We start from the raw sequence: 24,674 nt of genomic DNA on the forward strand, positions 1-24,674 counted from the left end.
TGCTATTTTAGTGCAACTCTTTGAACTGCAATTCTTTTTTTTTCATTTATTTATTTATTTGTACTGCCATTCTTAAGAAAACCTAATTACCAAGTCACTGACAGTTCCTTGAGACTCATGGGCCTGCTCACAGTGATCTCCATGACTCTAGGGCTGGAACTCATTCACTCCTCAGAGCACACACACACACACACACCACCACCACCACCACCACCACAACAACAACAACAAAAACAACAAACCACCCCATTTGACACCATGGTGCATCTGGTGATACCCTTTCAAGGGCCCTGCAATACTGGAGTTTTAGTGTCCTGTGCTCTGTTGCTATGTCTTTGCATTATTCTACACAAACAAATGGAACTTTCAAATTCTTCCTGAAGTACACCTGAGGATTTCTAGATACCACCATAGAGGAGTATGCATGCACTTGTAGACGGGTATCTGATAGTCTAAAACACTGTAAGTTTTAACCTTTATTAGTAGTGACGAAAGAAAATGATCGTCAAAATGTCACTTAGATCATGAGCGAAAGAAAGAAAAGCCAAACAGCCTATCAGTAGTATTAGCTTCCCTGTCACTTCACAGCCTGTGCCATGCATAGAGGACTGGGAATTCACCTGACCCATGGCTGCACCCAACCCACTGAGCTGGCAGCCAGTCCTCCCAAATGCAAACATCCCACTCCAACCCTGGAATGGGATCCCTGTCACCCCCTCCCTCACCCCTGTCACCTTAACCCTCACCACCCTCACCCTCTCCCTCACCACCCTCATCAGCCCCAGCTTGGCTCTCGAGGGTCCACCCTTCATGACTAGGCCGATTTCTCACACTCTGAGGTTGTACAGTGAGTGCCCAGGACCGTGCAGAGCCCAGCCATCCCCAGGAGCTCTGCGCATGCGTACTTAGGCATGTGCGGACAACTGTCCAGAAGACAGTTGGAAGAGCAGGAATTGTGGCCTCTGAGCCCCGATACCTGCAGTTCAGTTTGCTGTCAGCTGTCCTGTCTGCCTCTCACTGGGGTCAGTGCTGTATGAGGAACCTGCATGATGAGAAAAGCGCCTCTTTTTCCTGTCTGGGAGGCGGCCACTAGTGAGCCGTGTTTCCTCCATGGGAGAGCAGTAAACTTCACCCAGAAAGACTTCACTGAAGTGCGGCTCAGTTTTCCTAACAGTAAGACTCCACTGGCATCTGGTTAAAAGTAGATTTAGAAATGCTAGGGCCAGACCGAACATTCACGTTCAGCCAATGTCTCCTCACACCTAGGTTTGGAGTTGATCTGACAGCCAGTGTGTCCGAAATGCCGCTGTTTGCACTGAAAAACAGCGCGTGTATTCTCTCTTTTAGATGGGAAGTCGGCAGGCATGTATAGGTTCTGTCTGCCAGGCTGTGTAATTTGGTGCCCTTTCCATTTCTCCTTGTCATTCCTTCTTTTTAGTGAGAGTTTGACTTATTCTTTTCCAATTTGTTTCCCCTTAATGTCTTTTTGCTGTCTTATTGCTCTAGATAGAACTTTAATTACTCTATGCATAGATATGCAGAGTGGACTACCTTGTCTTGTTCCCGATTTCAGTTGGACTGCTTTGAGTCCTCTCCGCTGAGTTTGATGTTGGCTGTTGGCTTGCTGTATATTACCTCAATTATGTTTAGGTATGTTTCTTGTATCCTTGCTCTCTCCAAGACATTTATCACGAAAAAATGTTGTATTTTGTCAAATGCTTTTTCGACATCTAATGAGATGATCATGTGGTTTTTATTTTTTAGCTTGTTTATGTGGTGGATTAGGTTGACAGATTTTTATATGTTGAACCATTCCTGCATCTGTGGGATGAAGTCAACTTGGTCATGGTGGATGATGGTTCTGATGTGTTCTTGGGTTCGATTTGCCGTTATTTCATTTAGTATTTTTGCATCAATATTTATGAGTGAGATTGGTCTGTAATTTTCTTTCTTAGTATTCTCTTTCTGTAATTTGGGTATCAGGGTAACTGTAGCCTCATAAAAAGAGTTTGGCAGTGTTCCCTTTATTTCTATTGTGTGGAATAATTTGAGGAGTATTGGTCTTAGTTCTTCCTTGAAAGTCTTGTAGAATTCTGAGCTGAAACCACCGTGTCCTAGTCTTTTTTTGGTTGGGAGACTTTTGATGGCTGTTTCTATTTCTTCAGGAGTTATAGGTCTGTTTAATTTGCTTATATGGTCTTGATTTAATTTTGATAAGTGATATTTATCCAGAAAGTTGTCCATTTTCTTTAAGTTTTCCAATTTTGTGGAGTACAGGTTTTCAAAATATGACCTGATGATCCTCTGTATTTCCTCCATGTCTGTTGTTATGTTCCCCGTTATGTTCCCCTTTTCCTTTCTGATTTTGTTAATTTGGATATTCTCTCTCTGCTTTTTGCTTAGTTTCGATAAAGGTTTGTCTATTTTGTTGATTTTCTTGAAGAACCAGCTCTTTGTCTCATTGATTCTTTGTATTGTTTTCTTTGTTTCTCTTTTGTTGATTTCAACTCTCACTTTATTTCCTGCCATCTAGTTTTTTTTTATGTGAGTTTGCTTCTTTTTGTTCTAAAGTTTTCAAATGTTTTGTTAATTCAGTAGTGTGGGATTTTTTTTCAGCTTCTTTATATAGGCATTTAGTGCTATGAACTTGCTTCTTAACACTGCTTTCATTGTGTCCTATAAATTTGGGTATGTTGTGTGGTCATTTTTCATTGAATTTTAGGAGGTCTTTAATTTCCCCCTTTATTTCTTCCTTGACCCATTGATGATTCAGGTGAGCATTGTTTACTTTCCGTGTGCTTGTGGGTTTTCTGGAATTAGTATTGCTGTTGACTTCTAGTTTTAAACCATGGTGATCTGATAAGGTACGTTGGGATATTCCATTTTTTTTTTGTATTTTGGAGGTTTGTTTTGTTACCAAGTATGTGGTCAATTTTTGAGAACGTTCCATGAGGTGCTGAGAAGAAGGTATATTCTTTTCTATTTGGATGGAATATTCTGTAGATGTCTGTTAAGTCCATTTACTGGTATTGCGTTGCTTCTTTGTGGTGTAGCATGTGATCTTCTTTTCTACTCATCTTTTCCTCTAATAGGTGTGGTTGGGCTGTTTGAGATTCTGTTGAATAATCTTCTAGGTGCCAGTGAATCCCAAGCTCAGATGATTGTTCCTTGTGGTACAGTCAGTGTCACAGTTCTAGTTTCCCTGTTGGTTACTCCTGTTCCTGGAGGTAGCTCAGTGCTCCTGTGCTTGGCTCTGCTCCCTTGGAGTTTGCTGTTTCAGGCCTACTTTGGCTTAGGCTGCAGGCTTTGATCTGTTTCTGTGCATCTTGGTCTGAATATCCTCCTGCAGAAGTCCCTGGCGTGGAGTTGGGCCTGTTGTGGTGGAGATTGTTGAGTCTGGATCTGGTCGCTGGCTATGTCCTGATCCCCCCATGTCCCGGGACTGTGTCTGCTCCTGGCTTCTGCTTCTTGGTGTAGCTTGTTTTTTCTGTCTTAGGTAACTGGTTCAGTCCCACTCCGGTTCTGGTGGAGATCGCAGACTCTGGGTCAGCTCATTGGCTCAATTCTGGTCTGGCAGTGTCCCAGGACTGGATTTGCTCTTTCCTTCTTCTCCTAGTGGAGCTTGTTTGCTCCAGCCTCTCTCCTAGGAGTCCCATCATCGAGTTCTTGTATAAAAGGAATGTGATATTTGCTTTTAGTACTAGCCCTAAATATGTTAATATTTTGCTGTTGATGGCCTGTTAACATGTTGTTCATACAGGGTTAACTCAGTCAGCGATGATGTCCTTATTTTTACTTTGGAATTTTCTAATTGGAAGAGACTTCCACCACCTGTTGAAAAGATGATCTCTGCTCTTCAGCAACATATGGGTAAGAAAGTATAGGTTTAAATACACTACTTTTCCTTCTCTTGGTTTTCTTGCTACATTGAAATTTTTTGTGGATTTGTTATAGAACATATAGTAAATTAGGCAGAATTTGCATTTCTCTACACATAGAAAGGGTGGGGAAAGGACAGTAATTTTCTCTTAAGAATTGTGTCTGTTCATAAGTTTAACCTACTGATCTTATAGAGAGCCGTGAGTTGACAGTTCTTACTCAGTAATATCCTTTTGTTTTCATATAGTTATATAAGCAAAACATTTAGTTTACATTCAAAAGAATGCTGAACTTAATTTTCTTTAAAAATTTGGGTTCTGTTTATAATATGCTAACATCTCTGAAGGGAAATACCAACATTTTATTTACACTATCTCTACTGATAGTATATCAGCTTTTGGTATACCTTGTGATGTAGTTGGAGGCCGCTTGTTTGTTTCCTGGCTGCCCAGAAGCCCAGCCATGAAATAACCACACAGAAACTATATTAGTTAAATTACTGCTTTACCCAGTAGCTCTAGCTTCTTATTAGCTAACTTTTATATCTTAATTTAACCCATTTCCATTAATCTGTGTATCGCCACAAGGCTGTGGTGAAGTTCTGGTGTCTGTCTCCAGTGGGGCCATGTGGCTTCTCACTGACTCCACCTTCTTTCTCCCAGCATTCAACCTAGTTTTTCCTGCCTACTTGTGATCTGCCCTGCAACAGGTTCAAAGCAGTTTCTCTATTAGCCAGTGGTATTCACAGTTTATAAGGGGAATCTCACATCACTGTGAGCCGGGTTGAAATTCTGGGAACTGATTGTTTTGTTGTTGCTTTTTTAGAGAGGATCTTTCTATATAGCCCAGGGTGGTGATGGAGGAGGGTCATATGTCTATTGGTTAATAAAAAAACCGCCTTGGCCTTTAATAGGACAGAAAATTAGGTAGGCAGAGTAGACCAAACAGAATGCTGGGAGAAAGAAGCCGAGTCAGACCATATGTTGTATGGTTATATGTTTTAAGTTATGAGAACTGTTTCATGTCTATTTTTGCATAAAATGAATCTCCAAAAATGGAGTTTGAATAGGTCTTTGACAAATGAACCTATATATATATATATATATATCTAGAAATGTCTTCTAGTTACTTGGAAAATTCCATTTCAGTAAACTTTTTTTAATCTAAAGCCGCCAGAGGAAAATATGCTCCTGAATCTAGGTGTACTGAGACTGTGAGAATATTTCTGTTGATGCATAGTTTTCTGTTTGGAGTCTCCAAGCCTTCCAGTTTAGAATTTCTTTAATGATGATGTGGGAATGTTCTCCTGCATGGAATCCACAATGTTGGTATTTGCATATGCTTTTACTAATTTTGTATTTGCCTTGTCCAAAAATAAATATCTGTTCTTGTGGGACAGTGGAGTTGGGAACAGAGAAAAATCAAAAGAGAAGTGCATATGCCAAACAGGAAACTATGACTGTGCATCTGAAACTCTGTTCAGGTTACTTCTGAAGGCCTCGCCACACGGCGGGTGTGTCTGGATCAGAGAGTCTCACCGTGAACGTGTCATTTTACTTACAAGTCCTTGTGGTCTTCCTGTTTCCTAGGTTTCAGTAGGTCTAAGAGCTTGGAGAACTATTTTTCCCAGAGAGAGTGACTCAGAGCCTGGCAGTTGTTTCCTATTCATCTCATTCACCGTAGCGGTGTTTCAACGGTGTGTCTGGATTGTGGCCCCTATTTGAAAACAAGTTTTGATTGTCACAATCATTGAGCTATTATTGTTATCTGGGTGGTAATATATTAGATTCCAAGGCCGGGTATAGTGCCTCATACCTTTAATCTCTGCATTCAGAAAGCTGAGACAAGATGACCACTAGTTCAAGGCTAGCTTGAGCTATATTGTGAGGCCAGCCTGTTTCCACATAGTGATGCAGTTTTAAAAACAACAGACAGGTTAATACCTATATAAGAGATCTTTAGTTACTTTATAATGTGATGAAGGCAACCATTGTTAATTTTATGAATTGAAAAGCTTGTTAATTACCTTCAGAAATTTCATATATTCTATGTGGTGCTGTCATACATCATTAGTCCCAGCACTCAGAAGGAAGAGACAGGTGGATCTCTGAGTTTGAGGACAGCCTAGTCTACTGTGTGAGTTCCAGCGCAGCCAGGGCTACACAGAGAAAATCTGTGTCAAAAAAAAATAAAGAACATATAGAGTGCTTGAGCTGGACGTGGTGTGGTGTATGTCTCAAATCCCAGCTCTCAGGTAGTGTTATGGGAATCCCACCTGCGATGACCATAGGGATGTAGTTTATAGCCAATTGAAAGTCTTTATTCCAGCTGGCTTGGACTACACTCAGGTATTCCAGACCTAAGCATATCCCTGAGCATTTAGAGCAAGGAGCTTTTAGTAAAAGGCGAAAGATTTATACGATCTAAAGAGAAACCAGAGTATGCAAGGAGCTTTTAAAGGCAAAAACAACATTCTTCTATCTTACCTTGTTCAGTAGAAGCAGGGGAAGGTTTGCACAGGCAAGCAGATTAACAGAAGCTAAATTACCTAAGCCATCTTGACCTTGGGTTGCTAGGATAGAGCTGGGTAATTTTCCATGGATTCTCCATGAAGGAGATCAAATTCTAGGTGAGCCTAAAATGACCTCAGCAAGAGCAGATGATGGAGGAACTGTCTTGATCTGTCACATTTCCTACTGGTTCTATGGACATGAGACAAATCATTGACTCATACTGTTCTAGGGGATCATAGTTTGTCCTAAGGACCAGTAGTTTAGTTGGCCATGCAGTCGAGGATGTAGGATCTGATCATTAGCTTGCTCAGAATATGAGGCAATGTCCATACAAATGCTGACAGTAAGGTAGTCAGGCATGGAGACTAAGTAATTGGAGCCTAATACTGATTGTCTCTGTCTCCTTTCCTTCTTTTTTTTGAGGTTTACTCGGGTCATGGCCTCTGCATGGGGGTCACCACAGCATGGGTGGGTGGTCTGGTGGAGCCAGTGAGCCAGTGGAATAGCGTGCACTGCCTTGGGGCAGTGAATTAATGAACTGAATAGTTCAGGACAACTCACTCCCTTCCATTTTAGATTTGTTTCTCCAACAAGCAGAAAGATTAGCACTCTCAGCTCCAGCACCATGTCTGCCTACACACCACCATGCCTGCCATCATGACGATAATGGACTGATTCTATGAAACTGGAAGCAATCCACCCTCGTTAAATATTTTCTTTATAAGACTTGCTATGGTCATGGTGTTTCTTCAGAGCAATAGAAAACCCTAACTAAGACAAACAGCACTGATGATGGTTGGGCAAGTATTTCAACGGTAGGAGGAAACATCCTTTGAGTCTGTTCTCAAGAGTGGAATAGGTAGATCTTAAGGTGCTGCTGCTGATTTCCACAGTGGCTATACATGTTTGCACTCCCCTTATTCCACATCCTTGGCAGCATGAGCTGTCATTTGTTTTGTTCATTCATCTTAACCATCTGACAAGTATAAGAAAGTGGTCATTAGTGAGCAAAGGTCAAGATAGAATATGGGTTGCTGGTTGATAGCCTTATTAACAATCATCTCCTGTGGTGGTTTGAATAAGAATTGCCCCCATAGACTCACAGATTTGAATGCTTGGTCATGAGGGAGTGGTGCTGTTTGACAGGGATTAGGAGGTGCAGTATTGTTGGATTAGGTGTGGCCTTGTTGGAAGCATGCCACTGGGCTTGGGCTTTGGGTTTTTTTCAGAAGCCCAAGACAGACCCACTGTCTCTCTCTGCCTACTGCATATAAATCTGGATGTGAAACTCTGATACACTCTAGCACCATGCCTGTATGCATGTCACTATGCTCCCTGCTTGATGAAAATGGACTGCATCTCTGAAACAGTAAGCAAGGCCCCAAGTAAATGTTTTTTTTTTTTTTGTGAAGGTTGCTGTAGTAATGGCGTCTCTTAACAGTAACAGAACTCTAAGACATTTTCCCTGTACCTAACTTCCTTCGTTCTCAGATTCACATCTGAGGATGATGGGGGTTAGACTGTGACCCTGCAATGATACCCATAGTGAAAAACACAAGACTTAGGAACTAGAGGGGCATGAGGTGTAAGGGACCAGGGCCCCGATGAAGCCTTAATTTTAATGGACTCATAGTCCAGGATACAGTCCATTTGGTGATAATAGCTGTGGCTTCCACTTCCTAAACCTGGCTGTGTATCCATGGTGCAATGCTACCTTCACACATATAGGAGCGGAGAGTATCACTATATAGGTCCTTTCCAAGTGTCTTTTGGTGTCCCTTGGCTACCTGCTTGACCCGGACAGTATCACCAGGCTCAAATAAGGGGAAATTGATGGTGGAGTTGAAGGTCAGCTGGGTGTCTCAGATAGATGGTCCAGTGAATAGCATTTATGGAGGATTGGGGTGAGGGGGCTTTAGTGCCTTGAAAAAGGAATTTTGCTATTCTGCTTGTCTTTGAGCTTTGGAAGCAGTGGGGGAGATTTTGAAACATAGTCTCATAGTGAGTAAATCCCTTCTGTATGGAGGGGTGTAGTGGGCTGAAAACAAAGCAATCCTCCTAATCCTTCAAGTAGTTCCACTGCCTAATGATGAAGCATTCAAATATATGAGCCTGTGAAGGATATTCTTATTCAGACCACCTCAGGAACAGGCTAAAGCAACCAGATATAAACCCGCACAGCTTCAACCATCTTGTTTTTGCCAAAGATGCCAACAACATATTGGAAAAAGACAGCCTTTTAACAAATGGATCTTGTACCCAACTGTAGCAGAATGATTTGAGATTCCTATTTCTTACCCTGACAAAAATCAACTGTAAATAAAACAAAGACCTTCAAAAAAATTTGAAGACGCGAAACTCTGTGAAACTGTTACAAGAAAAAGTAGGGGAAATACTTCAAGATACAGACAAGAGGTAGGGACTTTCTGGCTAGTACTCCAGTTTATCAGAAAATAATGCTAACAGTTCACAGGTCACCTTCATGAAATTAAATATGCGTGTAAAGAAAATTTCGAGTGAAGGTTTCTTCACTTCAGAATGGGAGAGAAATCGCTGATCTTTACATCAAACACAGGATTATTTTTAGAATATACTAAAACACCCCCCAATAAAAACAGCAACAAAAAATAAGCAAGAGATTAACCCAGTTAGCAAATGGGCCAATGAACAAACAGTTCACAAAGGTTGAAATGGCCAGTAAACCTGTGAAAATATTCACCTCTCCAGCCATTAGAGAAGTGTGAACTAAAACTGCGTTGAAACCCCATTGGTAAGTATTTTTAAATCTCTGGTAATGAGTTTCTCTGCCGATACAATACGTCAGATCAGGTCAAATTAAAAGTCTAGGTTTAATGAGCAAAGCAACTTTTGGGTGTTTCTTGGGGGGTCGTGGAAGTAGGAGAGAAATCACACTGCTGCTTCCAAGGAGGGGGCCTTAAATACCCTGTAAGCAAGGTCTTTGAGTAGCTCCAGTAGAGGAGATGCCTATGGCAGGCTTAGTGAGAACAGAGTGGAGAGTTCCAACATCTCAACCTTTGGGTACCGTTTCAAGTCTATCTATTTCCTGCTAGCATAGAACAGTATGGGGAGGGGAGTCCAAAGTCAGTGGACTCATGCTTGGTGGAAGGTGGGTGAAGAAGCATTTAGTCAACTGCCATCCTGGAGACCTCAGGGGTCTATTTCTTGAGGAAGTGAATAAGGGAGGTTGCTAGGAGAAAAAATAGATTATTAACATCGGCCCTGTGGACAGGACTAGCCATAGGAAGAGTGATGCCTGTCAGAGAGAATGAAACAGATGTGCTCTGATTGTACAGAGGAGGCAAGGGTTATGAGCCAGATGCAAAAGAGCAGGTATACCGCTCATTGGGACATTTTGAAAAATTGGAGGGTCCTGTTCCGGTTGGCCAGACCATTTATCCTGGATGGGTTCCTGTATCAACCTGGAGAGGTGGTACTAGCACTAATGTCTCAGGAGTTTGGGGAGATGGCACATCAAATTGGGGGATAATGTGCTTCAGTAGTACCTGAGCCATCACAGAGCTGTTTCCCTGGAGGTGGGGGTTGCCTCCATCCCTCCTATAAAGGTATCACTAAGAGTTAAGAGATAATGGAGCTTATTGTGAGTGGACATGTGGGCGAAGTCATCCTACTAGTAGGCATCTCATTGGTGTCTTCAGAGCAGGTGCAGGGACTGGCATTATATGTAGGCTCCCCTGTGGGTTGGCCTTGGCATAAGTCTGGCAGGAGGAGTGGGCCTGTCTAGAGATTGATCCACCAGGCTAGATTCCTTGATAGCAGGATTCTTTGGCCAGGAACCTGCAGATGTCTGTAAGACAACTGGAACAGATTTACAACTTGGTGTCATAGAAAAAGTCTGTGGCTTTGGGTTAAGAGGCATGGATATTTTTCCTAGTGCTTGCTTTCATCCCAGTGAAACATACCTTTAAGTCTATACCTAGAAGATAAACAGAGGAAATTTACTGAAGAAAAGAGGTTGAGCGAGTGGAGGAAGAAGGAGGGAGGCTGAGGAGCATGAGAGGATGAACAGAGTTGAACCTGCCTGCAGGCTTCCCTGCCCTCTCCAATGCTAATCTCTTCAGAGGGGGATGAGTTAGCATCTCGGCAGAGTTTTGCCATATGTGACTGAAGATGATACAGTAATGCTGAGAAAGCTTCTATGCAGTAGCAGTCAAAACTGCAGTGCTAGAACTCAACCTCGGAAGTTACACCTAGGTTAACTTGTATGTCTTCGTGATTTACCAGATTAGCTACAGTTTACCAATGTTGGAAAAAGAAAGTTAGATGTTGTTTTTAAATTGGTCTTTGTCACCCCGAATAGACCTTAGATAAGGAGGAAAAAACCTATTGTCAGACTGTTTAGGTCATCATATTGCTACATCATAAAATAGGAATATCTCAGTCTCTGGTGTTCAGCTGTGGTCCTGGGACATAGATTGTATTACATAATCTGTGGAAGGCAAAATACAAGTTTTAACGCTGTTTAGTGTTTGAATGCATGGAGGTGCAACTTTGATTCCTCAGTAAACCAGCATTGTTTAGAAATCTGTCTTTCATAAACCTTGTTTTTTTAATCATATTAGAGATCTAATGTCTCCTTGGTGGACCACTCCATATGGTCAATTTTATTTAAGAGGTGATATAGTCATGTGACCTCCCTCTGTTTCAGCCTTAGTCAAAGTGGTGACTGCCGATGTGCTGTACATAGTTAAAATGGTGGCCGAACATGTGTTATTTCCCAGAACAACTCCAGTTTGCAATCACAAGTTTTCATTTCACTTACAGAATAACTTTCTCTGTCATCACATCAGATTCAGGGCCAGAAAAACCCAGAGGCAAATTTTGAACCCAGGCAGCTGGTTATAATAGCAACAGCTGAGCTGTTACCAAGACACATAGAACATGTAAACCCAGGCATTTAAAACCAGTCAGAAACAAGCATTCAGTGGCCACATGTATTTATACACAAGAAAATACATAGGCACAGAGTGCTGTCTATCCATACAAAGTAGACAGAATGTTTTAACTGAAAGACAGACATAACTTTCCATGGGAAGCCATGTCAGATGATCAACTTAATAATCCTAAGATTGTTAAAGGGAGCTGCAGGCTGCATTCCGCCACCCAGCTCCTGCCACCGGCTAGCTTTACCCGAAATAACAACACACAAACTGTGTTCTTTTAAACACTGCTTGGCCCATTAGTTCCAGCCTCTTACTGGCTAGCTCTTACATATTGATCTAACCCATTTCTAATATTCTGTGTAGCACCACTAGGTGCGCTTACCGGGAAAGATTCAGCATGTCTGACCTGGGGGCTTGCTTCATCGCGTCTGCCCTGGCGATGAGCTGCATGGTGTCTGTCTGAGGAGTCTTACCTCACTTCCTCTTCCTTCCAGCATTCTGTTCTGTTTACTCCACCCACCTATGTTCTAACCTATGAGGGCCAAGCAGTTTCTTTATTATAATTAACCAATGACCTTCCTCCATCATAAGATCAGAACTCGCAGTATAAGAAACCATAAGAATTAAAGCAGTAGGCAGGGAGGATGCTCCCAGTTGGAGGGAAGGATGACAACACCCATTGCATTCCCCACACTACACCGGCTCCAGCTTGCTAAGCATAGCAACGATGGGAGGCATCAGAAGACCAATGTGGCATGCTGTCCCCTTCCCCAAGGCAAACGAATGTATGCCTCCTATGTACAGAGTGGAAAGCCGGATGGGACAGAGGAGCAGCCATAGTCTGTCATGCCGCGGTGTCAGTGGTGGTAGCAGGAGCAGGGGAAGACAAGAACCATGGGGAGAATGCAGCTGACTTGTTCCACATTGTAGCACATGGAAGAACAAGACACCCGGTGAGAGAGCAGGCAGAGCAGAGTGGGGTATGGGTAGGGAGGAAGTACAGATCCCAAATACTGAGTAACTTTGGATAAATTTTGCAGCAGTTGGGGAAATAGATTTAGACTTGGTGCTGCCCACTTCAAAGGCTATGCCAGAGACCAAAGATCATGGCAGGACATTCTCCTAGATGGCTTGAGGTCAAGTGGCGAGGGGAGGTGAGGTGTCTTTGCATAGAACATCTCCTAACCAAAGGTCCCACAGAACAAAGACAAGCCTTGCTTCAGAAGTGGGTTAGGGTTGCCCCTGCACAGCCACATCTTGGCAGGGTACCCTGAAGATTGGGAGGGGTCTTGGAACTCTAAACAGTGATTTGGAATGGGCAGTTTATTGGGCCAAAAGCTGATCAGTTTGGGAGGGAGCATTGTAAGAGGGAGAGTGGCTTCCCACATCCACGTGGTTATGGTATCCAGGCCCAGCACCAGACGATAGGTATTTTTGAATCCCGGCAGTGGGTTTCTCTGCTGATGCAATGGGTCAGATCAGGCCAAATTAAAATCCAGGTTTAATGAGCAAAGCACCCCTGGGTGATCTCAGGGCTAAGAAGAAATCACACTGCTGCTCCCAAATGAAAATCTTAAATACCCTATAGGCATGGTCTTTAAGCAGCCTCGAGGGGCGCCGGGGAGCTGCCAGTGGTGGGCTTTCTAAGAAGGGTGGGGGAGCCAGGCGGTGGTGGTGCACACCTTTAATTCCAGCAGAGCCAGGCAGATCTCTGTGAGTTTGAGGCCAGCCTGGTCTACAAGAGCTAGCTCCAGGACAGGCTCCAAAGCTACAGAGAAACCCTGTCTTTAGGGTGGGGTTTGGAATGGGAAGTGAGACTGGAGCGGAGATTTCCAACACCATCACACCTGTTAGTATGATGTCATCATAACAGCAAATGATGGGAAACGTGGACAAATGTAGGTTGTATATACTGCTGGTGGGAATGTCAGTTGTTTTTGCCAATATGTGTATCATTATGGAGGGTCCTCAAAAAACTGGTACTATATTCACTACATACATATCCCAAGTATGCTGTTTGTATGACCTGAATGGCTTCAAGTCATCTTACCATAGAGAAACTTGTATGTCAGTTGCAGCACTATTTGCAATAATTAGGTTATAGGAACCGCCCTTATGTTCAACAACAAAGGACTGGATATAAGAAATGAGGTACATGCATGCAGTGGAATTTCATTCGGCCATAACAAGAATAAAGATATCATTTGCTGAAAAACGTGATTCACCTGGAGGTAATACTATTAAACAAATTTAAGTGTGCCCCCATAAAGTTGTGGTACCTAGATTTTATACAGATATATAAAATGTTTGTGTATACATGAATGTAGAAGAAAAGCTCCATAGATGACCCTGAGGACTGACTGGAGCAGTGAAGGCAGAGCAGAGCACTTGGAGGACGATATCCTCAACTACGTTATCTACTCTATGGAGAATTTCCTGTGGAGCATCACACTGTGTACAATAATATATACAATGAAGACATTTGAGACAGGCTTTCTCTGTTATTTAGCCTGGCAGCCCTGGAACTATAGACTAGACTGGCGTTGTACTCACAGAGAGCCTCCTGACTCTGCCTCCCAGGTGTTGGGATTAAAAGCATGTACCGTAATGCCTGGCCTTACAATGATAATTTTTTTTAATTAATTTATTTAAAGAAAGTCCTTTTTAGCTTACTTTCAGTCTTATATATTTATCTAATTGTACAAATTGTTTTTGTTCAACAATTCACTATTACATATAGATAAAATAATGTGAACTCTCTGAGATACTACATTGACATAATTTTTACTGATTCATTGTGCAATCGAAACATTTGCGGTCTCTAGACTCACTGGTGTCTGAGATTTTTGAGGTACTTTGGAGGTTACAAAATGTAGTGATTCTTTCTACCTTGAAGCATATTAAAAGCCTTTCGGTGTACTGTAGGGAGGTGAGGTGCTACACTTAGCAATGGGAACGAATCGTCCCACAATCAGCAGTGACTCTGCACTTTACTACTGGATGACAGCTCCGTTTATTTCACTCATTGCCACTTTTATACCAGTCATTCTTCAAAGTTTGTTTCCTGCCTATATCAATTACCATACTATATCTTTCACAAAAATATCTAGGTAACAGATTAAAGCTGGGAATTATTTATTTTGGCTCACAGGTCCAGAGGTTTCAATCTTCATGGTGGAGAGACTATTGCAAAGCATAACAACTCATATTGTGACTGTCAGGTAATAGGCAATTTCACTGACTTTTAAAGTTTCCTGAAGGGACAGCAGTCTTAGCAGATTATGCCATTAGATCCCTGTCTTAAAAGCACATCTAATCATGCTTATGCACATTTGCATGTGGAAGCTCAACCTCTTGTGTTTAAAATAAAGCAGACTAATCTACGTTTGTTAGGAGAGTCTTGAATGACTTGCCTACCTGACACCACATTGCAGCAACATAAATACTGTTAGCTAGATCCAAATGATGGTGTCTTAGTTAGGGCTTCTACTTCTGTGAAGAGACACCATAACTCCAGCAAGTCTTATAAAACAGAACATTTGATTGGATAGGCTTTCAGTTCAGAGGTTTGGTCGATTATTGTCATGGCAGGATATGAATGTGTATAGGCAAACATGAAATTGGAGAAAGAGCTGAGAGCCCTACATCTTGATCCACAGGCAACAAGAAGTAAACTGAATTAGGCTTAACTTGAGCATAGGAGACCTCAGAGGCTGTCCTCACAATGACAAACTTCCTCCAACACCTCCTAATAGTGCCACCCCCCATGAGTTTATTTGGGCCAGTAACATTCAAACTATCACAGATAACTTCCACATGCACACACCCACAACAGGTATACTCTTTTATTTACTTGTCTGATATTCCATGTTATTCAGTGATATGCATAATATGCAACATACTGTCTGAGTAGAAAAGTTACACTTAAATATGGAAAATAAAATCATGTATTTGAGATGCCATAATATTTTGTTTGAACTTACTCCTTGTAGTATTTTTGAGTGTGAAATATATTAGTGAGGTAATTAATGCCAGTCAGATACTGACTTTAGGTATTTTCTTTTCATTAAATTTTCAGCAGTGTTAGGGAACTAGTGAATTTAACACCATTGTTATTGATCATGATTTATGTGTAAAGTGTTAAATGTTTGTACGTGAGCAAAAGCATTTGAACTTTAATTCAGAACCCTTATGATTCTTATCTAGAATTTTATACCAATTCTAATATTTCATGCACTTCGACTATATTTTCCATAACTGTACATACATACACTACTTAAAAACATAACTAAGGTGGCTATAAATTTGATTGTTATAGATGACTATCCACTAACCATTATTTCTTAGTTATCCTAAAGAGTTTATAGTAGTAGCTTTTAAGAACTAGAATTTACATTACATTTTAAAATGAGTCGCATAGGTTCACGATTAGAAACACATATCCAGTATGTTAAAACAAAACCTCAAATTTGTATTAATATAAAAAATCCATACCATTGTAAAATATTTGAGACTAGTAGTTGGTTTTCAGTTTAAAAGTAGATTCAATACTCTACCATTTTATTCTATCATTCTTATATTCCCCCTTTTTGTTCCCCATCCCCCCTTTACAACATTAGGTAGTGATGTGAGAGTGTCATATATCAATCTGTTGATTTCATTGGCTAAGCAATAAAGAAACTGCTAGGCCCATTGGATAGGCCCACCCTTAGGTGGGTGGAGTAAACAGAACAGAATGCCGGGAGGAAGAGGAAGTGAGCTCAGACTCCACAGGTCTCCTCTTGGGAGCAGACGTCCGCCATGCTCCCGGCTCCTGGGCAGACACACGCGATGAAGCTCTGAAGCTCCGACCCAGGATGGACTTAGGCTAGAATCTTCCCGGTAAGACCGGTGCTACACAGATGATAAGAAATGGGCTAGTCCAGGAGCGAGAGTTAGCCTAGAAGAGGCTAGATAGAAATGGGCCAGAGCAGTGCTTAAATGAATACAGTTTCCGTGTAATTATTTCGGGGCATAAGCTAGCCGGGCAGGGCAGGCGGCTGGGGTGTTTGGGGACGTAGCCCCGCCGCCCTATTACTACAAGGTAGGAGAGAAAGGATAGACAAATGAAAAAAAGTAAATCCCTTAATCTTACTTTTTTTTACTTCTTCCCTAACCATGACTAATAACAGCTTACAATCAATTCCCCTAAATGACAACAAACATCCAAAACCCACCAAATGACCAAAAACTATCCACACCACTTCTTGGTAATGTGGTTGTCATTTTCTTCAAATTACTTCTTATTATCTGGGGCAGCAGCATCTTTAAAGGCCCCTGAGAAAATTGTGATAATGGCCAAGTCCTGGGAGAGCTAGCTGTATCATTTGTTGTCTAGTCTCTGTGAGAAAGTGTGGGGCTTAACAGAAGTTCTGCCTGGAGGAGTCTGTGAGCCTGGACCATCTTAACTAGTTGCTCTGAAGTTGTCCTAAAGGTTTGCACATCAAAACTGATCTTTGGGTAGTGTTTGTTAGCTTAATGGCATTACCACAGTCATCATTGAAGGACCCCTTCATTTTTTTTTGGAGCACTTGAAGGTTCTTGTTACGAATGGTCATGGTTTACTGCAGAAAACTTAAAACATTTTATATGCTGTATACAACAGATCTCTGAAATGTTAGACAACCAGAATCTATCAAGTACATCAGGGGTACACAAGCTCAGTGCCTAATTACCTGCTTCAGACTCAAACCCTGAAACACATACAAGTAGCTGGATGAAGCTTATGTTGAGAATTAATTAGTAGCCTACATGACTACTAATATCCTGCAAAGTTTATATATACATGAAAATCTTATAGATTTTGAGATAGTATTTATATCTTAGGAAAAGTTTCAAAGAGTCAAAATGAAACCAAGGATTTATGACAATATAATAGTCCCTTAATTTTGATTTTCTTCTATCCCGTACTAGGCAACTCTTTAAACATGAAACAGAGATTTTCAGTTTTCCTTTAACAAGCATGCTTAGGTTTAGAGAAGAAGAAAGCCATGCTCCAACTGCAAAACCAGCTTTGATTTTTAATTGAATTGGGATTAAGAAAAGACCATGTTTGGGAAGATTGATGAAATTCTACCCTGATTTACTCTTTTTCTTGGGATATTTTCTCTTGATGATTCCTCCTCCTCAGATATCTCATTTGTCCAGAAACCTATAGATTCCCTAGTTGGATACTTTTATCCTGGAAGGACAAAAACAAAACCCTGCCCAATTCTAACTGTTGGAACAGGGTACATGTTCTTATACTTTCCTTGGCTAGTTGCCAAGTCTGCAGGTTGATTGTAATTGGCTTTCATCATCTCATAGGGATTGTCAGTCTTAAGAGGTGTGACTTTGTTGGAGTGGGTATGAGCTATTGGAGGAACTGTGTCACTGTGGGGGTTTGCTGTGCTTTGAGGTTTTCTGTGCTCTGAGTACCACCCAGTATCTCAGTTGATTTCTTTTTACCTGCAAGATCTAGTAGTCTCAGCTCTAGCACCACATCTCCCTCTACGCCGCTGTGTTCTCTGCCATGGTGATAATAGGTTTAACTTCAGAAAGTGTAAGCCATCCCCTTAATTAAATGTTTTCTTTATAAGAGTTGCCATGGTCATGGTGTCTCTTCACAGCAGTGAAAACCCAAAGGCACCAAGTGATAGAAAAGTCTTTTTTTTCCTGATTCTTAAACCTTGTCCCAAGCACTCAAGCTGTTAAGGGCCAGTGTGTGTTCATCCAAATCAAACTATCTGCAACAAATTGCAGCAAGTTGTATGCATCAAATTCAACTGTTGCAACTCGGCATATTGGTGCTCACCTAGAAGCTGGTCTTGGGAATCATCAATGCCTCTAGCCCTATTTCATTGTTCTATGACTCTAGCTTGCTCTTGCCACCATGTTATCCATTGTGTCTGAGACCGGCTTTCAATATTTCTGTGACCAATTCTTTCCAGTCTTGTGGGATATTTCTGTTCTGCATTGCTTATGAATTTAACGTCTGCTTTACATAGGATGAACGCTTACCATATGAAACGACCGCTTCTTCAAATCTCCTCAAATAGAATATGTCTATAGGATTCCATTAACTTTCTGATGACCTTAGGGTGTGTGTTGTCTCCTGGTTGTTGTATAGTAACTACGGCAGGTTTTCTAATAATTTTGGGACACTGCACTTCAGTTCATGATGCAGTGGCATGGTGGGTTCTTGTCTACATTCCTGTGTCTGAGTATTTCTCTTATTTTCATTAGTAGGTCAGTATAAGGTTTGTCTGTGTTTTTTTTTTTTTTTTGTTGTTGTTGCTGTTGTTTTGTTTTGAGACTCTGAGTAGCAGTCCTGACAGGCCTTGAACTCACTGAGATCCACTTGCTTCTGCCTCCTAAGTGCTGGAACTAAAGGTGTGCCTCCACCACCTGGCCTAAGGCTTACATCTTATCAGTCAAAATTTCTTATCTTTATATACAAGTCTTTCTAAAATTTTTATCTTATCTGTCAATTTCTCAAATTTGGCACAATTATCAGACCACACATTTTATATTTGCCAAAAGAAACCACTGTGGCTATTAAGGATGAGATGAATTACCAAACTGATGATGATTATAATCGGCATTATGTCAATCCCAGCTAAGTCTTTTATCCCCTCATTTACTATTTTTATTTTCAAACCATCCATGGTAGCATTATTTAGGGTCCTAGTACCCTGCTTTGTGATATTTTTCATCCTTAACATGGAAATGATTTTTTAAAAAAAAAAACTCTTCCAAAGGTCCTGAGTTCAATTCCCAGCAACCACATGGTGGCTCACAACCATCTGTAATGAGGTCTGGCGCCCTCTTCTGACCTGCAGGCATACAGACAGAATATTTTATACATAATAAATAAATAAGTAAATAAATAAATATTTTTAAAAAAAAATGGGGCTGGAGAGATGGCTCAGCGGTTAAGAGCATTGCCTGCTCTTCCGAAGGTCCTGAGTTCAATTCCCAACAACCACATGGTGGCTCACAACCATCTGTAATGAGGTCTGGTTCCCACTTCTGGCCTTCAGGCATACACGCCAACAGAGTATTGTATACATAATAAATAAATAAATAAATATTTAAAAACAAATATTACTCAACTCTCTCCCTCAAGACGTCCCAATGTCTCACCAAATCTGCTGACTTCTCTGTTTGGTGGTGGGCTCAAGACGTCCAATGTCTCACCAAATCTGCTGAGTTCTCTGTTTGGTGGTGGGCTCAAGCACCTCCTGCAGTTTCCAAGTCTAAGTCCACTTTCCAGAGTTCCCACGAGTAATGGCCGACTAGTGTGAATTCTCCATTTATGTGATCATGTCACACATTGGAGTGCCAAAATATTGTTTTCCCACTGGCACAGAGGCTATACCTGAATACTACTGTCTTCAGGCGGTAACTGTGGCAGTCACTGGCCCACTTCTCAGGCAACCATGTCCTGCTAGATCTGTCTCTCACCACTGTCACCAAATACAGTTATTTAAAGATTTATTTTTTATTATGTATACAATGTTCTATCTACCTCTTTGCCTACACGCCAGAAGAGGGCATCAGATATCATTATAGATGTGTGTGGTGCTGGGAACTGAACTCAGAACCTCTGGAAGAGCAGTCAGTGCTCTTAAGCCCTGAGCCATTTCTCCAGCCTCCAGATGTACTATTTAACTAAATCCTTATTGTTCTGTTTACCACACAGTGGAGGCTAGGTTGAAAACCTGCTAGCTCAGAGAAGTTGAGCAGAAACTAGACGACCTTCCCTCTTCACCAGCATCTCAAAATGAGAAAGTCTCTTTTCTGTTGCTCCAAAAAGGGCTGTCACATTTAAAGTTCCTCCCTCCTACTTCCTGTGTATCTCTTCTTTTTTCTGGTTCCCTTCTGTCTCTCTGTCTACTTTCTGTCAAATAGTTGCTGACTCTGTCTCCTGACCCAAAGTTGATTTTATTAAGTTCACTCAAATGCAAACTTGGGATTCACAGTGTGATCGTGTATCCTACAACTTTAAACCACACTTAGAGTCTTTGGGGTCAGATGGATCTAAATTTTAACCGTGGCTCTGCCAGTTAAACAACTTTGTGATCTTTGAAATTTTGCTGAATCTTCTTTTTAAGATTCTGTTTTCCTGTCTTATGATAGCATGGTAATTTATATCAGAGACTGGAGCAGATCAGTGATTGCTTAGGAAACCCAGATAGATAGATAGATAGATAGATAGATAGATAGATAGATAGATAGATAGATAGATAGATAGATAGATATTGTGTATGTATCTGCATGTTTAGACCAGAGAAAGTGATACAAACCTAGAGTATCTCTGAAATGCATAGGCATGTGGCATAGAGGACACTCAATGAATGTTCTCTTTCCGTGCCAATTTTAAAAGTTCATTCTTAAAAACATTATTTTACTAAGTGTGGATGTTTTTAATGCAAGTATGTATACTACATGCATGCCTGGTTCCCATGGAAGCCAGAAGAGGATGTTGGATCCCCTGAAACTGGAATTTGAAATAGGTGTGAGCTACTGTGTTGTTGTCACAAATTGAGCCTGGGTCCTTTGGAAGAGCAGCTAGCACTCTTAACCTTTGATCCTTCTTGCCAGCCCTTGAAACTTCATTTTATGTCACAGATGCAAAGAGATAATGTTCAGACTGCACATCCATTTACTTGATATGTTAGGTTACAAGACTCTTGGCAATGAAACAGACTAAGAGAGAAGTAGCAGTTTTCTGTTGTGAGTTTTCTTAAATGCCAGCTTGTATCATCAGTTCTTTAGAATTTAAACATTTACCTTCTATAGATTGGATACTGACTTTGAGTGACCAATTGAAGCAAGGGCAACCAGGTGAGGAAAATAATTGAAAATTGAATGTGATTATTCATATCCATAAGTCTTCTTTGAAAACAAGACTAAGCCACAAACTATTTCTCTTGTTATATGGAGATGGGTTTGTTGCTTACTTTAGTGTATTACTAGTGTGTGTGTGCGTGTGTGTGTGTGCGTGTGTGTGTGCGTGTGTGTGTGTATTCGTGATTGTATGCATATGTGGAAACCAGAGAAGGATGTTAGTCTATCACTCTCTGACTTACAATTTTGATACAGTGTTTCTCACTGAAACTGGAGGTAGATTGTTACCGAGCAAACCACATTGGTACTCCCGTCTCTGGCTTTTATATGTGATCTGAAGTCCAAGCTTAGGTCCTTAATCTTTTCTTCATTTCACTATCAGTTAATATTTTGTTCGTTTGTTTCTCCAGCCTGTGTCCCATGCCTGACCCATCTCTGCCGTTTGGAAATTTGGGCCAGTCTAAAAGCAGAGCAGCTTCGTTCTAACAGTTTCATCCATCAGTTGCCTCTTCCCCGAAGTCTGCGGAGCTATTTGCTCTATGAAGAGGTTTTGAGGATGAATGAAATTCCAGAACCTGCAGCTGTTGATGATGTAGAAACCAGCGAGGCTCCTGACAGCTCAATTGTCAGTGCTGTATAGTCACAAAAGATGGGACTGTTTACAACTGGACTGCTCAGTCCCTCCTCCCCAATCCTGAGAACTTTGCTCATCCTGCCTTACTCAGTTGTCTCCAGTGTACTTTGTTTTGTGGTGTTTTCTGACCTAATCATTTTCTGCTTTGTTCTGCTACTGAGCTGTGATGCTGCTATGGTGTTGGATGTGACCTCTTCCCAGTTAAGATTCGTGTTCACCTGTGCTTGAAACTAGGGATGGAAGCCATAAACTTCCCAGGAAGAAGATATGATGTGACTGTGCTTTTGAATCACTTAACAGTGTTATTCTATTTATGCACCAACATCCTCTATGTTTATAAAAGGAAATTTTCCTATGTTGTTCTTATTTTTTAATTCAGATATATTTGTGAGGTGTTGATATTCTTGCATTTTAACATGTAAACTCAGGGGAAAGTTTTTGAAGAACACAGATTTCAGTCGTATTGTTTTTTGAGATTCTTTCTTTATTCTTTTTGGCAAAATATACCCCATTTTCAGTCTGCCAAGACAAGAACATACCTAAAGTCAAAGGCATACTCACTATAAAAATTATGTCCTTTTCAGAAATATTGTACTGCACTCAGAATATTAATAAGGAGACCTAAAAGGAGCATTCCTACAGCACCGTCTGTAGAGACAGGGGCGCATTTCAGTTGTGTAATGCTAAATAGAACAGTCAGACTTCACTCAGCTCTAGAATAAGAAGGCAGGTTTGTTTCTATGAATCAGTAATAGCCAATAATAGTCTATTCATACATACACTACTTTTCCTTCTTAATACCTGGATGTATTTTTAGAGCATTGATAAAATAAAGACCTTAGAGTCCTGCCTTGTGAGTTTTTACAATAGCTTTATCTAAACCTTGAGTCAAGAAAAATCAAACATCATCAAGACATTTGTCTGAGAGACTGGAAATTAGCCTTGAGAGGGAGGTATTAGAGTGTTACTGTCAGAATAGGCAGGCTGATTTCTACAGGAGGCAGAACTTCATCTCCTGCCAGCAACCTGTGCTTGATTAGACCATCTGGACCCATCTCTAATAGACTCTCAAAACGAGCGTGATGAAGGTGGACTTCATTAGAAGGAGTTAGAAGACTAACTCATTTCTCATATTCAAAGTCTTGTTTGATGTAGATATATAGATATTGAAAATCAGGCAGAAGTTCTGATGGTTCAGTTTAACAAAGATTTTCCAAAATTGTATGTACTATGTTTTTTTTTTAATAGTGTGACCTTTGTTTTTCAAACTCTGTTTCAGGATTTATTTTTGGTCATGGCTAACTATACACATAATGCTTTTACAGAATATCTTTTAATGTATTCTGTTTGTGTTCAATTGTATTACCACAATCCAGTTTTCAATAACCTAGCATTAAGGGTTTTTTTTTGAAGCCCTAAAATTCAGTACCCTGGCTGGTGATTTTTTGACTTTACAGGATTGAAAAAGTGACAAGCATCCCAGGGAAACTGCACTTTGAACTTCATCTTTTCCTAGGCTAGCAATACACAGTATGCTAGTCTCTTGGAGTCTGATGCTACTGAGAAGTGACAGTGAGCTGTAACTGCTAGCCGGTTATGTGGTCACAAGGATGTCTGTAGGGGCATGAATGTTCACAGATACACGCTGGAGTGTCCTTATAGTATGGTTGAGTATTCTTTGGGTATATGCCCAAGAGTGGTCTTGTTGGGTCTTGAGATATGTTGATTCCCAATTTTCTGATAAGCCACCATACTGATTTCCAAAGTGGTTGTACAAGTTTGCATTCCCACCATCAATGGAGGAGTGTTCCCCTAACTCCACATCCTCTCCAGCATAATCTATCATTATTGTATTTGATCTTAGCCATTCTTACAGGTGTAAGATGGTATCTCAGAGTTGTTTTGATTTGCATTTCTCTGATGGCTAAGGATGTTGAACCTTTCCTTAAATGTCTTACAGCCATTTGAGATTCTTCTGAGAATTCTGTGTGGTTCTGTACCCCATTTTTAATTGAATTATTTATCTTACATGTGGTTCCAAGCTTTGAATTTTCAGATAAATGTTTTTAATTTCGAGTGTCTGTAAAACTCAAAGCATGAAATGGATCATAGAGGAGAACAGGCCTGGAGGGAAGTGGGATGGCAGAGGAAGTGCACTGTGGAAGGGTAAAGAAACCTTGCAAGTGGAAAGTTTTCATCAGCGATGGGAGAATGTGATGGTGGGGAAAGGGTTAACCAAAATTAAGCATGGAGGAAGAAATCCTTTTGGAAAAATACTACATTTGAAGTCCTTTAAAATCATTTGAGAGGCTGGTTAAATAGTTTAGCATGTGAAGGTGTTTGATGCCAGCCATATGCTGTTGAGTTTGATGTTGGGAATCCACATGGTAGAGGTAAGAGTATGATCCAGAAAGTGATGCTCTTGACCTCTACATGTACCGTGGTTTGCCACCAAGCCTAACGAATGGAGTTGCATTCTTGGAAGCCTAAGTAAAACAACTGAATGAAGGAGCCCTGCATGCATGGGTAACGTTTCTCCCAAAGATTAAGTTGACTAAACAAAGGTTCCAATACTGTGAGATAGTTCCCTCTGAGCTGTGAAGTAAGGGGGCGCCTGTCAAACATTACAGGCTCCTACCAATGTCCTCATTTACACACGAGAATTAGATTCGTGGATGATTCTGAACACACTATACACTTGGGATATAGGACATTTAAAGGTCATGTTGCATCTGTGCTAGATAGCTTCCACAGTGCTAGAAGCTTCTATGCAAGCTACTGGATGAGGAAAGTTGGCGATGATTCTACCAATCTGTAGACCCTGCATGTGACAACTTGCCTGGCAAGATATTCTCC

At 41.0% G+C, this 24,674-nt stretch overlaps 1 protein-coding gene across 1 annotated transcript in view; it reads left to right on the forward strand.

Annotated features, from left to right (window-relative positions):
* LOC142832196 (ankyrin repeat and SOCS box protein 3-like) overlaps positions 1-24,202 on the forward strand; it is an 82,761-nt gene extending 58,559 nt beyond the window's left edge. Inside the window, exons 3-4 of the mRNA XM_075942465.1 lie at positions 3,761-3,870; positions 21,595-24,202. Of these exons, the coding sequence (XP_075798580.1) occupies positions 3,761-3,870; positions 21,595-21,824 (340 nt within the window). The 3' untranslated portion in view covers positions 21,825-24,202. The remainder of the gene's footprint in view (positions 1-3,760; positions 3,871-21,594) is intronic.
* Positions 24,203-24,674: the final 472 nt, after the last annotated feature.

Source organism: Microtus pennsylvanicus, chromosome 12, assembly GCF_037038515.1.
Source record: "Microtus pennsylvanicus isolate mMicPen1 chromosome 12, mMicPen1.hap1, whole genome shotgun sequence".
Classification (NCBI taxonomy): domain Eukaryota; kingdom Metazoa; phylum Chordata; class Mammalia; order Rodentia; family Cricetidae; genus Microtus; species Microtus pennsylvanicus.